Below are 14,686 nucleotides of genomic sequence, written 5' to 3' on the forward strand. Positions count from 1 at the left end.
AGTTGGACTTCCTAGAATGTATCTTTCCTTTTAAGTATGTTCTCTGATGGTACATTGTTGCTTTGGTTCCATTATTATTATTATTTTCCTCCTTAATCCTCATCTCAGTACTTTCCCAATTGGTGTAGACCCCATTATGATAGGAATTTTGTGTAGTGACAAAATATAAAGCCCTTGCGTGGAGGTCCTCACTAACTCAGATACCACTTGTTCATCTGGCATGCTCTGTGATCTCAGCATCCTTTTCTTGACACTTAGGGACTTTTTATATGGAAATTGCTTTTAACCATTAAGAAAATATCTTTTGCAAGAGAGAAGGATAAAGCAAATGTAGTAAAATGCTACTCGTGGAATCTGGGTGAAAGCTATCTGAAATTGTATTACTCTTGCAACTTTTCCAAAAATCCAAAATTATATCAAAGTTTTAAAGTATTTTTAAATGGATATATCTGATGTTCATTTGTTTCTTCATTGGCCCATCCAGTGAATATTTATTATGCATATACTATGTGCCAGGCACTATATTCGATGAGTAAACACAGGCTGTGGTCCTTACCCTCATGAAATTCAGAATGCTCAATTAACATTTTATATTTATGAAATTATTCTGATTGTAAAGTTAGTGAATATTGTTGCATAAAACCTGAGAAATATGTTGTTGTTGTTGTTAAGTGCCATCGAGTTGGGTCCAATCCATAACGACCCTGAGAAATACAGTAAAGTACAAAAGAATTACTAATGTCAACACAGAGAATAGTTTTACTATTAATATTTTATTTCATGTTTCTCTGTTTTTTCAAAATAAAATTTAATCCATACAGTTCTTTAAAATATTTTTCTTAGAACTCAGTTTTCAAACTCTAATTTAAATGATAGCATTTTAGTTTATCGTATGGCTATACCTTTAACCATTTCTTCTTTAACATGTAGGTGTATTTTTTGCTTTGTAGGGTTTTTTTCTCTTATTAGTAAGGAAGAACCTATTTTCATATTTTATATAATAAACTGTGTCTTTCATAAACTGCCTTCATGCATTTTACTCATTCTTCTAATGTTAAGTACTGTTGAGTTGGTTCTGATTCATAATAACCATGTATAGGGTTTCTGAGGGTTTAAATGTTTGTGGGAGCAGAAATCCTCAACTTTCTCCCATAGAGTGGCTGATGGACTTGAACCAGGGACCTGTGATTCACAGTTCAGTCCTCATCTTATGGAGCCACCATGTACCACATTCTTTTAATGATGTTGTTAAATGCTGTTGAGTGGGTTCCAACTCATAGCAATCCTGTACAGGGCTTCAAAGGAATGGCTATTGGGTTTGAACTGCCAATCTTGTGGCTCACAGTTCAGTGCTTATTCTGCAGCACCATGCCAATGTAGGATAATCACTAGACTGTGAACCACAAGGTCAGTGGTTCAAAACTGCTAGGTAGAGCAAAGTTATGAAATAAGAAGTCCTTAGCTTAGAGCCAAGGCTAACGCCTGGATTTCATAACCGGTTTCCCAGGCCTGAGGCCTAGCGTTCTTAGCGCATTCTCCCTTCCCACCCTTGCCCACTTGTCCCATGGAGCTAGCCTGAAATGGTGTAGAGCCTGCTCTGCCATGTTTTCTAATTGTCACTGTTACCGTCTCACAAAAACTCATTACACTCATGCTGTAAACATATCACCTACAAGGAAAATCCAGATCCCTTCTTTGGGTGGCATGTAAGAACCTGTCCTACTTCCCGCCCTCCCTGTCTTCCCATTGCCGAGTCCAGCTGAGCTGAACTCCTCCCTGAACACCTTTTGCTACTTTATGTCTTGTGTACTCTCTACCCTCTCATCTTGGAATGCTCCTGCCCCTCACCCCTTTTGTCTTTCCCTTTGCCTATCCAGGTGCAGCCCAACACTTCTGCCCTCTCATTGACTTATATCTGACCTTGTGTACATTGTACATAGCCAGTTAGATCATTAAAAACAGCAATATACATTTTTATTAGCATGTCTGCCTATAGTATTAGATTATAAACTCCTTGAGGTCAGGACCTGTGTCTGCCTTTCCCATATTTATTGAGCATTTGCTATGTATGTGTCAGTCACTGTGAGATGATTGGTGAAGATGATCCAGAGATGAATGAAATGCAGTCATTGCCAAAGGGAACTCATGGTTTAGCAGGGGATCACGATCAAAGAAAAAGAAATAATTCAGGGCAACTCTTTAGCCAGTTACTGCTAGGTATCAACAAGTCAGTTCTAACTAACAGCAACCCTGTATATGCATAATGAACTGACTCCATGCCACCCCACCACCACCATATACAAATAATGGATTGAAACACGGCTCAGTCCAGCACCATCCTGTGCTATATGGATCCATTGTTGCAGCCACTGTATTGAACCATTTTATTGAGCGTCTTCTTTCTTTTTGATGACGCTCTGCTTAACCAAGCATGGGGTCCTTTTTCTTGTCCCTCCTGATAACATGCCCACAGTACATGAGATCAAGTCTCACCATCCTGGCTTCCAAGGAGTATTTTGGCTGTACTTCTTCCAAGACAGAATTGTTCATTCTTCTGACAGTCCAATAGTATACTTTACCCAGTAGATACTTAAATTAGTCATGAGGGATTCAGAGGGAATGAGTGATACCCAAACCTTGGTCTGGGAAGGTCAAAAATCCCTGTTCTGGTTCACTGAGCAGGGTTATAAAGAATGAAAGTCCATTTCTTTCTCTGTGTCCCTGGTACATGAAATAGTGCCTTTGCTTAGCACACGATGCGTGGATATTATATGAATTAAAGGGATGAATGGAGGGAGGAAATTTGATGCCCTTCAGGAAGGAGGTACGTAATACTGCATGGAGACCCCATGAAGAGTTGGGATGATTCTACAAGAAGTCTTTCAACTGGGAGTGAAGATAATAATGAGGAAGTGGGCTGACGGGTGAAAATGTACCTTTTTTTTTTTTTTTTACTTCAAAGTCTGTTATGTGGGTTACAAGAAAGGCAAGCCTGACTGTACCTTCCGTTCACAATGAACTGACACAATGCTATTATTAGTACCTCTTGCCAGATGACATCACCCCTGAAAAATCACAAAATTACAACTTTTGAAATAACTGTTTCCCATGTTCAGGAAGGGCTTCAACCCCATTCTGGGAGGGAGGGCTTGCTGTCTCCCTCTAACCCCAGCCAACTGGTGCCTGTCTTTCATCTGGTGGGGTGATTGGTCTCCTGCTTTCTGTTGTGTGTGCAGCCACAGATAGATGAGGGAGGTTGAATGATTCATGTGTGACCTTTCAGGGGCCAGATGGAAAGCAGGGCAGAGGGGGTGGATTTTGAGCAGGGATCTGTCTCTGCTTGTTGAGAAGATGTGACTTCATTTGCTGCATTGCTGCATGGAGCTGAGTGAGCAGCCCTCCTAGAGGTGGACTCTGAGCTGTATGTGTGCAGCTAGTGGTGGGCCGGCTGTGACTTTGACTCAGCCTTCACCTTGTGGTTAGACATTTTGGTTCCCAGTGCTTGGACTGGGGGAGTCGGGAGTCCTGTGGAACTGGTGTCACACTACAAGTTGAATTTAGAAAGTAGTAAGAGCAAGATCTCTCTACAGATATCAATTTGTTTTATATTATTTCAGTTTATAATGTTTGACTTAATTAAAAATTACCTGTTTCTGGCTCACATTAAGGGCATTAAGGTTTATAATTATAATCTTTAACTTGTGTTTTTAAACATTAGCATATAAGTTTCTACATGAGTCAAGTAATAAAAATATGTTGAATTCATTTCAGCTTTATTCAATAAAAAAATGGAACTTTTACCATGTAGGGTTTTTTTAAAAAGATAAATTTAAAAAAGAACATTTAAAAGATTGTTTTGTTGTAATGAAAATATATCTGAAGGGACTTCAAAAAAGTTTGTGGAAAAATTCAATTATCTTTTCATTCCATTTTTCCATGAACTTTTTTGAAGCCCCCTCACTTAATACAATATTTACCAGTTCAAGATTTTTCCCATATACAATTTAGTGATGTTGATTATGTTCGTATTGTATAGCACCATTGGTGTTGTCTGTTTCCAAGTTATCCTACCTCCACTAACAGAAACCAAATGCCCTTAAGGAATGCTTCTCCCTGCTCCCTCCTCCTCTCCCTTGGCAACCACGAATAAACTTTGGTCTTTATATATTGCCTATTTCATATAAGGAGTCCTGATGTGGTGTTGGACTGCAGAGTCACTTTGAAACCACAAGGTTGGCGGTTCAAGCTCACCAGCTGCTCCTTAGAAACCCTAAGCAGGGTTGCTATGGGTTGGAACCGACTCAATGGCACTTAACAAAAACAATTTCATATAATTGAAATCACACATTATCTGTCCTTTTGTGATTGGCTTACTTTAATCAGCATAATGTTCTCAAGATTCGGTCATGTTGGGACATGTATAAGGATTTCATTTCTCTTTATTGCTGAATAGTATTCTGTTGTGCTAGGGGGCTTCAAAATATTTGTGGAAAAATTCCATTTCCTTTGCATTCAGATTTTTCCATGAATTTGTTAAAGACCTCTTGTATGTACGTACCTCATCTTGCTTCTCCTTTTATCTGCTGATCAGTCTTTAGGTTGTTTCTTCCTTTAGGCTGTGTAAGCATTGCTGCAATGAACGAGTCAAAAAGTGTTACTACTGGGGTCCCAGTTCATGCACGTGTACACGTTTATTCCAAACAAAAAGTGTTTAAACATGACTCTGTGAGCAGCGGAAGACTGCTGACAAGTTCTCTGGGTTGTTTTAGTCTCCTTAGGGTGAGTTTTAAAAATCCAGTCAAAACAGTGATTTTCAAGGGGATCAGCTGGACCAATTACATTCAAGGCAGACAGGTCAGCTCAGAATGTTATAATGAGACTTTTGGTATTCCAAAGGGGTCATCTTGGTAGATTTTGTTGAAGGACACAGGGTGATCATGGAGATTTACTAGGAAGAGGTTTTAAGCAAATGGAAAACTGCATTTGTAAGAAAAAGGCTAGAAAAGTTGCACTGAAGAATTATTTTTTTCCATGATAGTAATGCACCTGCTCATTCTTGGAGGGTGGGCAGCAAGGGTGGTCCAATGAGAATTTTTATGGGAAACCATACCCATCTACCCTCCAGCTCTGACCTTGCCCCTTCAGATTTCATTTTGTTTCAGAATTCAAAGAATATTTTAAAGGAACATGATTTGAATCCCTTGAGGCCAAAACAATCGTTACGACATAGTGTAAATCGAAGAGTACAGAATTCTTCCGGGGAGGTTTAGATCAATGGAAACACCACCATTGGAAGCATATAGACCTACATAGAGGATATGTTTTGATATTTTTGTTTAATCAAGGTTTCTCTGGTTTTTAGTAGTACTTTTTAACTTTTAAGTTTCTTTTTCTGTTCCTGCTTACAATACTTTGGGACATATACCTGGGATTACAATTGCTGGGTCACCATGTAGGTTTCTGTTTTGTTTTATTAACTCAATTCTGTACAGTCAAGGGGTGATTGATTTTTCTTTGTGTCTATTGTTACCATCCTTTTCTGCAGCTCATCAACTGATGATCTGGATTATTGCTCTTCTTTTACAACTCTACTCCCTGCCTCCCTAGCCGTAGCAGTTCCATGCAAGTGTTCACCCCTCAGCCTGCATTTCAGGGCCTCCGTAGCCTGAACTCCGTACCAAACCCCCTTTTATCTCAGTGTTTTCTATATTGGCTGACCATTTTTATTCTGCCTCGGAACACGGAAGGGCCATCTGTTCTTTCATCCTCAAGTCCTGCTCCCCTATCCTGGAATGCTCCCCTTCCCTGATGTAGAGCTATCCCTCCTTTAATAAAGCTACAACAGCCTAGAAAATACACGCTACAATGGAATCCCATTTTATCTCCAAATTTCAATTAGTCATGGGTTGGGGTCAGAGGGAATAAGGGTTTTGACTGAAATCTGGTAATGCTTATTTTAAACTTTCTAGTTTATTTTATGGAAAACAGTTTAATGACAAAAAAAGGAAATAAAAAAGACTAATTTATCCATAATCTCAGCATGATTTGTTTTCATTTTGCTATGTGCACCCCACTATCTCCTTATGTTGCTTTTTCCCATTTTTATTTGTCTTTCCCTGATTTTACGTTTGCATTTATGTCCGTTTCTATCCTAATTGGACTGTGGGCTTTTGGAAGACCAGAATTCTCTCACTCCAGTGCCAAACACAGTCCCAGGCACATAACAGAAACCTAATAGTTGTTTCATATTTTTAGGGTTTAGCAAATTTTCTCATTATTTCATTTTTAAAAATCTGTGGTCAATTATTTCTTTTCAGTTGAAGCCCAGTTAGTCTTGTGTGTTCAATAACATATTTTGAATCTTCCATTTCTATTCTTTTTCTATTTTTCTATTCAGTCTTTGACTTTCTGAATCATAGCTGAGTATTGTCACTCTTGATTGTGAGCATGATGGGTTAATATGTTGTTGTGAAGTGATGTTGAGTCTTTTCTAATGCATAGCGACCCTTTATAGGGTTTCCAAGGAGGAGCTATTGAGTTTGAACTGCTGATCCTGTGGTTCAAACCCACCTTGTTGTCCAGTGCTTATCCTATGGTGTTACTCCAGAGTTGATCTATTGACTTAGAAATCCACTTTGGTAGCATACAAAGAAGTTTCAGTGGTTTTCAAACCTTTCTTTTCCATAGTAACTTCAATTAGGAGGAAAAAGTCACTGATGTATTAAACGATTGGTGTTTAATTTCTCTTGGATTCACTTAAAATAGTGTCAAGAATAGTAATTGCTCAGTCAATATTTTTTGTTAAATTCAACTGAATGAAAGCACAGTGCTTCAAATGTACCACTTTAAAAAGTGTAAAGTTATAAAGAGTTTCCTTCTTTAAAAGTCTTTTTGTATACTGATTAATTTTATCTGTTTATCTTATCCTATAACATTTATATTTAGTGACTTAGGTGGCTAGACAGTATCACTCAGAGCTTGTACAATGGTTGTGTTTATTTGTGGCCCTAGAAAAGATATGGTCATCATTTGTCAGAATATTGACACATTTAATAAAATGCTAACTTGAAATCATAGAACAGGGGTCCCTAAACCATGCCCAGGTTGGATCATTTTCTAGGAAGAGTCATAGGATTCAGCAGTGCCAGGATACAGAACAAAATCAGCAAAGGGAAAAGTTGTATGTGTGGCAGGCAGGGTGCTCGGGGAGCCCAGGAGAAACTAAGCATAAGCATCTAAGCATTCTCTCTCAACATGCTGTGTTCTCCCAGCAATGAGTGTGATGATATGAGGTAAATCCTTCTAATCAGGAGCAAGTTGTAGACTCGGTGCCCAGGGTTTTTATTGGGTCTGATCACGCAGGTGCCCCCTGCTTGGCATATACACAAAGTCCAGACTTACAAAAAAGTACAGGTGCTCAGCATAAAACATATTTTTCAACAAAAAGTTTAGACCCAGCGAACCACTCTTATCAGATCTGGGAATGGTCACAACCCTTCTAAAATCCAATCCCCAGTCAAGAGCCACCCTTGCAAGCGAGACTTTCAAAGGATAGAAGTCAGGTCTGCTATGGTAACAGTTTTCGGCATCTATCATTTTGTTAGCTCGTTTTCAATACAAGAATCCAGATTTTGTAAATCAATTATTTTTATATAACATATTTTCTAAAATGTAAAAATATCTCTGTAAAAAAATTTGTGTTCCTTCTAGTCTCTAAAGGGCCTGGAAGCCTGATAGTTCACATTTTCTTTGCGTTCAGGGTTTGTCAATAGCAGGCCAAGTGGATAACCTCTCTCTTGAAGTTTGTGGGGAATTTTTTAATTTATAAAAATTCACCACAAAAGGCCATTTCCTCTAAAATGTGGCTATGAGGCAGTCAGACACAAGCACAAATAAATCTGAAGGTGAAAATGTTCACGGGAGGTAAGGTCAGGGCCAGGATCCCAAGGTCTTGTGCTGAGAGAGGCCCTAGATCTTGTCTCTTTCCTCTGAAGTTTTCTTTGTGTACATATTCTCAAGAAAAAAATTAGGCTAATGAGAAATAGGGGTTCTGGTGTCGTGCTGTGGGTTAATGCGCTAGACTGCAAAGTCTGTTTGAACTCTAAGGTTGGCAGTTCAAGCTCACCAGCTGCTCCTTGGGAATCCCATACAGGGTCACTGTGGGTTGGGATTGACTGGACAGCACTCAACAACAACAGCAAACAATGGGAAATATGGGAAGAAGCCTTAAAAAATATGGAAAGAAGCTATATACTCCCGCAAAGACTTATACAGTTTTTCATTCCACCTTCCTTCACTGTGGCTCACTCTAGGCAGGGCAGTGGCTAAACATCATTATCATCAACTAAATAAAGCCAGTTGATAAGGGTGTGGCTAGGCCACACAACAGGCCTCAGATGGAGATGTATCTGTCACACATTAATCTCTTAATGGTAAAAATAGCCATTTGTCCACCCAGTGAATACGTATTAATTCTTTTGATTGCTTGGTTCTTAGGTATCAGTTTAGCAGTGAATTAGACTTAGATCTTGTTGCTGAGGAGGAGTGAAAAAATCGTCCAGAAAAATGAAAGATTTAGGGAAGGGGTTATCAGTAAAATGCCTTGTTAGTTCAGAGAAACAGTGGCATATTTCACAGAACATGTGGGAAAAAGGTCATATTCAAATGATGCATTCATTCATTCGTTCGTTCGGCATGTAAAACCAAAACCCACCACCATAGGGTCAGGCCCAACTCACAGCAGCCCTAGGTCGGGTTTCTGAAGCTGTGACTCTTTACTGGAGCAGACAGCCTCATCTTTTCCCCATGGAGCGGCTGATAGGTTCGAACCATAGACCTTGAAGGTAGCAGCCCAGTGGCTAACCCACAATGCCACCAGGACGTATCAAAGGGATTTCTATACTACACATGACCTACTGAATTAGGAATTTAATATACCAATAAATCAAAACTTCAAACTTCTTGCAAAGTAGCCTTGAAGTGTAGAGAAGAGAGAGACAGCAAATGAAGAATTAAGTAAACAAGCACTGGACTGCCAACCACAAGGTTGGTGGTTCAAGCCCACCCACCAGCTGCGCCACAGGAGAAAGATGAAGCTATATACTCCCGCAAAGACTTATAGCCTCAGAGACCCTATACCAACTTAACAACACTTAGCAACAACAAATGAAGAAAAACAGGTGCAGTAATAGTAGTTTTTGTTGGTTTTAAAATTTGGTTTGATTTTCAGATTATTTTTCAATATCCTATATTATTAATCTCCAAAATTATTCGAAAGGTTTATTTTTAAATGCTTTTCTTCCCTTCTCTTTACAGCCTATATCAAAGGTGGGTGGATCCTCAGGAAAGCCTGGAAGATTTACAATAAATGCTATCTGGATATCAATTCCCTTCAGGAGCTGTATCAGAAGAAGCTTACTGAAGAGCCCTTAACTTCTGACACTGCAAATGATAATCACATTGTGGCTGAAGGGGTGTCTGAGGAGTCTCTAAATAGACTGAAAGGTGCTGTTAGCTTTGGATATGGCCTTTTTCACCTTTGCATATCCATGGTGCCCCCAAACCTGCTCAAAATCATCAACCTGCTGGGTTTTCCTGGAGACCGCCTACAGGGGCTTTCTTCACTGATGTATGCAAGCGAAAGTAAGGACATGAAGGCCCCTTTAGCTACGTGAGTAGCTATATTGCACTGCTTTGGTAGATAATATAGTGTTGAAAGTAAGTAAACTACAATCAAAGACTTTAAAGGAAACTGCAGGTAAAATGCTTGGTTGATTGACTGAAGCCATGCTTTGTGTTTTTAATGAAATGCTGAGGACTGTGTTTAGTGGTGGTGTTTATGGGCTGACTAGAGAACAAGACACTATGTGCACATTTTGGAATCTTATACACAGCCACCAAGCCTCTTAATTCATCATTTGAGTCCTGTGAACGTATCTTTTATCCTCAAATGGTTTTCTAAGCAGTGAGATGACTTTGAAGACAGTGACTGAGATTGATAGTCTTGATTTGGGGAATTAAGCAATGTAAATTTTTGATACGATATAATAAAAAAATCTAAATTTTTTATTATAATTTTCAGTTTGAGTCATTTCCCTTGATTCTGGTGGGTCAGTTGGTGTCTTATATATGAATGGGATATCGTGTCCTATTGAACAAAATTGAGTCATGTTACATTATTCAGTTTAAAGTGGCAAATATTTAAACGTGGTTTAATTATCCAGAGCAAGAACTCACTTCTATCTATTATCAGTTATGTTTTTGTTTTTTGTTTTTCCAATCTGGCAAATGTTTGTAATTTGTCATTGAAGAAGTTTTACCAAACAGAATATATCTTTTGTGTGACATCATACCATTTAACAAACAAAAAAATTTTTTAAATGTTGAAATCATAGGAGACTTTGTGGCTTCTGTTTCTCATTGTGTCAGTACTGAGGACTATGGATGTTACCTCTTAATGAGTTAATATCTATTAAGTATATCATTAATTTTGCATTCCAGAAATCACTGTGCCTTTCTAACCTTATTAAATTGCACAGTGGTCCTTTATTAATTTGACTACACAGATTTGTAATTTGTGATAATTTGTCTCAGTCTGTATCCTCATAATTATTTTTGCTTATCACTGAAAAAGGAATGAATTAAATTAATAATATAAATTAGTGTGCTTTCCCAAGAGAATAAAATTCATGAGCACAGCAGAAAAATATTTGATGTGTTAGATAAACCTTTTGTCTGTTTATTAAAGCAGGTTCCAATGATTTTGTTTTGTTGACCTAGTTTAATAATGGGCTTTTTTTAAAACAGTAATGCATTTGAATTAAGAAAACTTTATAAGTATTTTGCTTATTTGTTTGTTTTTCGACGGAGTATCCTCAAAAGGGCTCTTTATCTGGACCTCTCATTTGTTTAACCCAGCTTAATAAAATTTGTATCAGTGGTGCCTATTTTGAAATTTGGACTCTAAGATTTATGCCCTAAGTTTTGTTAACACAGGAGAAAACAGTATTTTTTACTGTTGCAGAAAGTAATGATTTTATTATGAGAGGACAGAATTTCATGGTGACCAGCTATTGTTTTCTATTTTTTGCTTTGATGGTTAAGATGTGAAATTCAGGGTCTACATCACTCCTGTCTTCTTTGATCCGTCATCTGGCAGGTTCAGAAGAACAAATGCTTCTGTTACCCAATTCTTTGCTCACCTAATGGCAGGAAGTCTGTTGGTTAATGTGTTGCGCTAAGGTTGCAGTTTTCCAAATATTGATAAAGTTAAAATGGGAGTAATACCCTGATTTTACTTCTTCAAAGCCTGCATAGTAAGCTTTTTGGAAGGAAAACATATTAAAAAGAGCACAAGCTGATTTTAAGTAGAAACAAGATCAGAAAAATCATTTGTTCAATGTTTCTCTCCCTCTTCCTTTAGACTAGCTCTTCTCTGGTATCACACTGTCGTCCGCCCGTTTTTTGCCTTGGACGGCAGTGACAACAAAGCAGGTCTGGATGAAGCTAAGGAAATTCTTCTCAAAAAAGAAGCTGCTTATCCAAACTCTTCCCTCTTTATGTTTTTCAAGGGACGGATACAACGATTAGAGGTACTGTGCCTTCCTCATCTTTTAAAAAAATAAAACCTGTTGATCAAATCTATAATCTTTGCTTGGGGACAACTATCAAAATGAGCCAGAATGGCACAGAGGGGAGGAACACTTTGTTCTGTTGTCTCTCGTTGCATCATCTCTACAGAAGAAGCTTCCAGGATCCCAGGTTGTTAGTCACTACCTTCTGTTCAGGAGACATGGGTGGCAGAGAGTGAGATTCCTCACTCTGAATGAGACAAGATTGGTGTTCTCTGTGCTTAAGCCATGGTAGCATTATTAATTCTCTAAGTTGAAGAATATAGAAAACAATTTTTTCCCCTTTTGAGTTACTAATAATTGACTTTAAGTTCTGATCTGGGCTTAAATAGCTTATACAAAAGTTACCTTCAATGTCAGGAAAGCAACAGCTTTAACACAATAATAGCTTTCATTAAGTTTTCATGTGCTTAATTTGACTAATGTTGTGGCTAAGAATTTTACACACTTTATCTGGTTTAATCCTCAGAACACCCCCATGATACAAGTATAAAATTCTTTCCTGCATTTTATGGAAGAGAAAAGCAAGTCTCAGAGAGATATTCGGGGGCTTTCCAGAGCTCAAGCTGCTTCATTCCAGAACCAAAATGTTCTGTGACCTATCTATGTAGGGGGCTCCGCATCATCTTGGTACCTTGTTTTTATCTGCTTGCTTGAGAAGATGAGGGCTTGTAGAAATGTGAAAATATTTCTAAGGAGAAAACCATTACGTGAAAGAAGGTGACAGGCTAGGCACACCAAGTGTATTTTCATCAGTAGCTATTAGTGAACCACTCTGAGGTTTAATATCAGTATCAACGGTAGAGATCAGCTCCCAGAAAACCCATATCTACCTTTTTCTGTTGTTGTTGTTTTAACTTTTTATTGTGATTTGAGGGAAAATTTACAGAGCAAATTGATAATTCACTGCTTCATCATTGTTTAATGTTGAGTAGTGTTCTTTTATGTGTGTATATGCCATAGTTTGTTAATTCATTCACCCATTTGATGGGCACTTTGGTTGTTTTCATCTTTTTGCTGTTGTGAATATTGTGATGGTCATGGGTATGCTTGTATCTATTCATGTCACAGCTGTTATTTCTGTAGGATATAAGAGGAATCCTGGTGTGGCACTGCTGGATAATGCACTGGACCGCAAGTCAGTGGTTCAAACCCACTAGCTGCTCCTCAGAAACCCTAGACAGGGTCACTATGAGTCAGAACCGACTCAAAGACACTTAATAATAACAACATATACCTAGAAGTGGGATTACTGGATCGTATGGTATTTTTTATTTCTAACTTTTTAAGGAAGTGCCATGCCATTTTCCACAGTCGTTATCCTGTTGTATATATAATACACAACAGTGGATAAGGGTACCAGGCTCTCCATACCCTCACCAGCATTTGTGGTTTACTGGTTGCTGTTTGGGTTTTTTTTTAACTTTGCTAGTTATGCTGGGATGACCCAAAAGTAAACCCACCTACCTGTGGACAACTGATCTGTGACAAAGGACCAAACCCCAATTAAATGGGGGAAGAGATAGTCTCTTAAACAAATGGTGCTGGCAAAACTGGATTTGCAGAAAAATGAAACAGGATCCATATTTCTCAACATATATAAAAACTAATTCAAGATGGATTAAAAGTATAAAACCTAAAGCTATAAATATCATCAAAGAAGAAATAGGAGCAAACTTAGGGGCCCTCATACATGTGTAAATGTACTATCAAATATAACTAAAAATGCACAGGCAATAGAAGACAAACTAGATAACTAGGATCCTAAAAATTAGACACTTGGGTGTGTCAAAATATTTCACCAAAGAGTAAAAAGAGAACCTACAGACTCGGGGAAAAATTTGGCAATGACATATCAAAAAGAGAGCTCTAAAATTTATAGAAATCTTCAACAGCTCAACAACAGAAAGACAAACAGTTCAATTAAAAATGGGCAGAAGACATGAACAAACATTTCACCAAAGAAGACATTCAGGTCCCAACAAACATTTGAAGACATTCTTTCAATCGTTAGCTATCAGAGAGATGACCATATATATTTTTGAAGACTTTTGTCCATGAATTCTTTCATGAGCACAAAAGTGAATGGTCCCATAATATTTTTGTTGGCAATGGCATTTACATTACTCTTCAATCTTTGTTCTGTCATGGACTAAGACCCTTGAAACTTGAATATGACTTCTGAACCTGAAGACTCTTCAGAGCAATTCTCTAACTTTAATTCTCTGAGTCCCTCATGTATGTAAGTTGCATTCTAGAGATTGTACCAATCGTTTATGGTAGCAGCATGGCACAGGAAGCTCACCCGCATCTCAATTATTTCAATCTATGCCTGATTCTTATCAAAAGAGAAAAGATTGCAGTTGTCAAGGACTTCATTCTTCTTGGATCAACTATCAACATTCGCGGAAGCAGCAGTTAAGAGATCAGATGACGTATTGCATTAGGCAAATCTGCTGCACAGGAACTTTTTAAAGTGTTGAAGAGCAAAGATGTCAGCTTGAGGACTAAGGTGCACCTGACCCAAGCCATGGTATTTTCAGTAACCTCGTATGAATGTGAAAGCTGGACAGTGAATAAGGAAGATCATAGAAAAATTGATGGCTTTGAATTGTGGTGTTGGAAGAGAATACTGAAAGTGCCACGGACTGCCAAAAGAACCAATAGATCTGTTTTGGAAGAAGTGCAGCCAGAGTGCTCCTTGGGGGCCAAGATGGCTAAATTTTGTCTCTCATGCTTTGGACATATTGTCAGGAAGAAACAGTCGCTGGAGAAGGATATCATGCTTGGTAAGATGGAGGGTCGGAGAAAAAGAGGAAGACCCCCAATGAGATGGATCAGCCAGGTGGCATCATTGATGGACTCAAGTGTGGCAGCGGTAGTGAGGTTGGCCCAGGATCGGACATTGTTTCATTCTGCTGTGCATGGGGTCACTATGAGTCGGTTCTGACTCAATGGCACCTGGCAACAACAACAACAATAAATGCCAGATTTATTTTTTCTTCTCATTATCTTGAAACATTTTCTTTGCATTCAGGCTTGTGAGCCTTTGGTTG

The 14,686-nt window shown here is 38.4% G+C and overlaps 1 protein-coding gene across 1 annotated transcript in view; it reads left to right on the forward strand.

The window, feature by feature from the left end:
* The window catches only part of TTC39C (tetratricopeptide repeat domain 39C), a 136,740-nt gene that overhangs the window by 66,820 nt on the left and 55,234 nt on the right, over nucleotides 1-14,686 (forward strand). Inside the window, exons 5-6 of the mRNA XM_006835021.1 lie at nucleotides 9,316-9,670; nucleotides 11,423-11,591. Coding sequence (XP_006835084.1) covers nucleotides 9,316-9,670; nucleotides 11,423-11,591 — 524 coding nt within the window. The remainder of the gene's footprint in view (nucleotides 1-9,315; nucleotides 9,671-11,422; nucleotides 11,592-14,686) is intronic.

Source organism: Chrysochloris asiatica, unplaced genomic scaffold (genome assembly GCF_000296735.1).
Source record: "Chrysochloris asiatica unplaced genomic scaffold, ChrAsi1.0 scaffold00015, whole genome shotgun sequence".
Classification (NCBI taxonomy): domain Eukaryota; kingdom Metazoa; phylum Chordata; class Mammalia; order Afrosoricida; family Chrysochloridae; genus Chrysochloris; species Chrysochloris asiatica.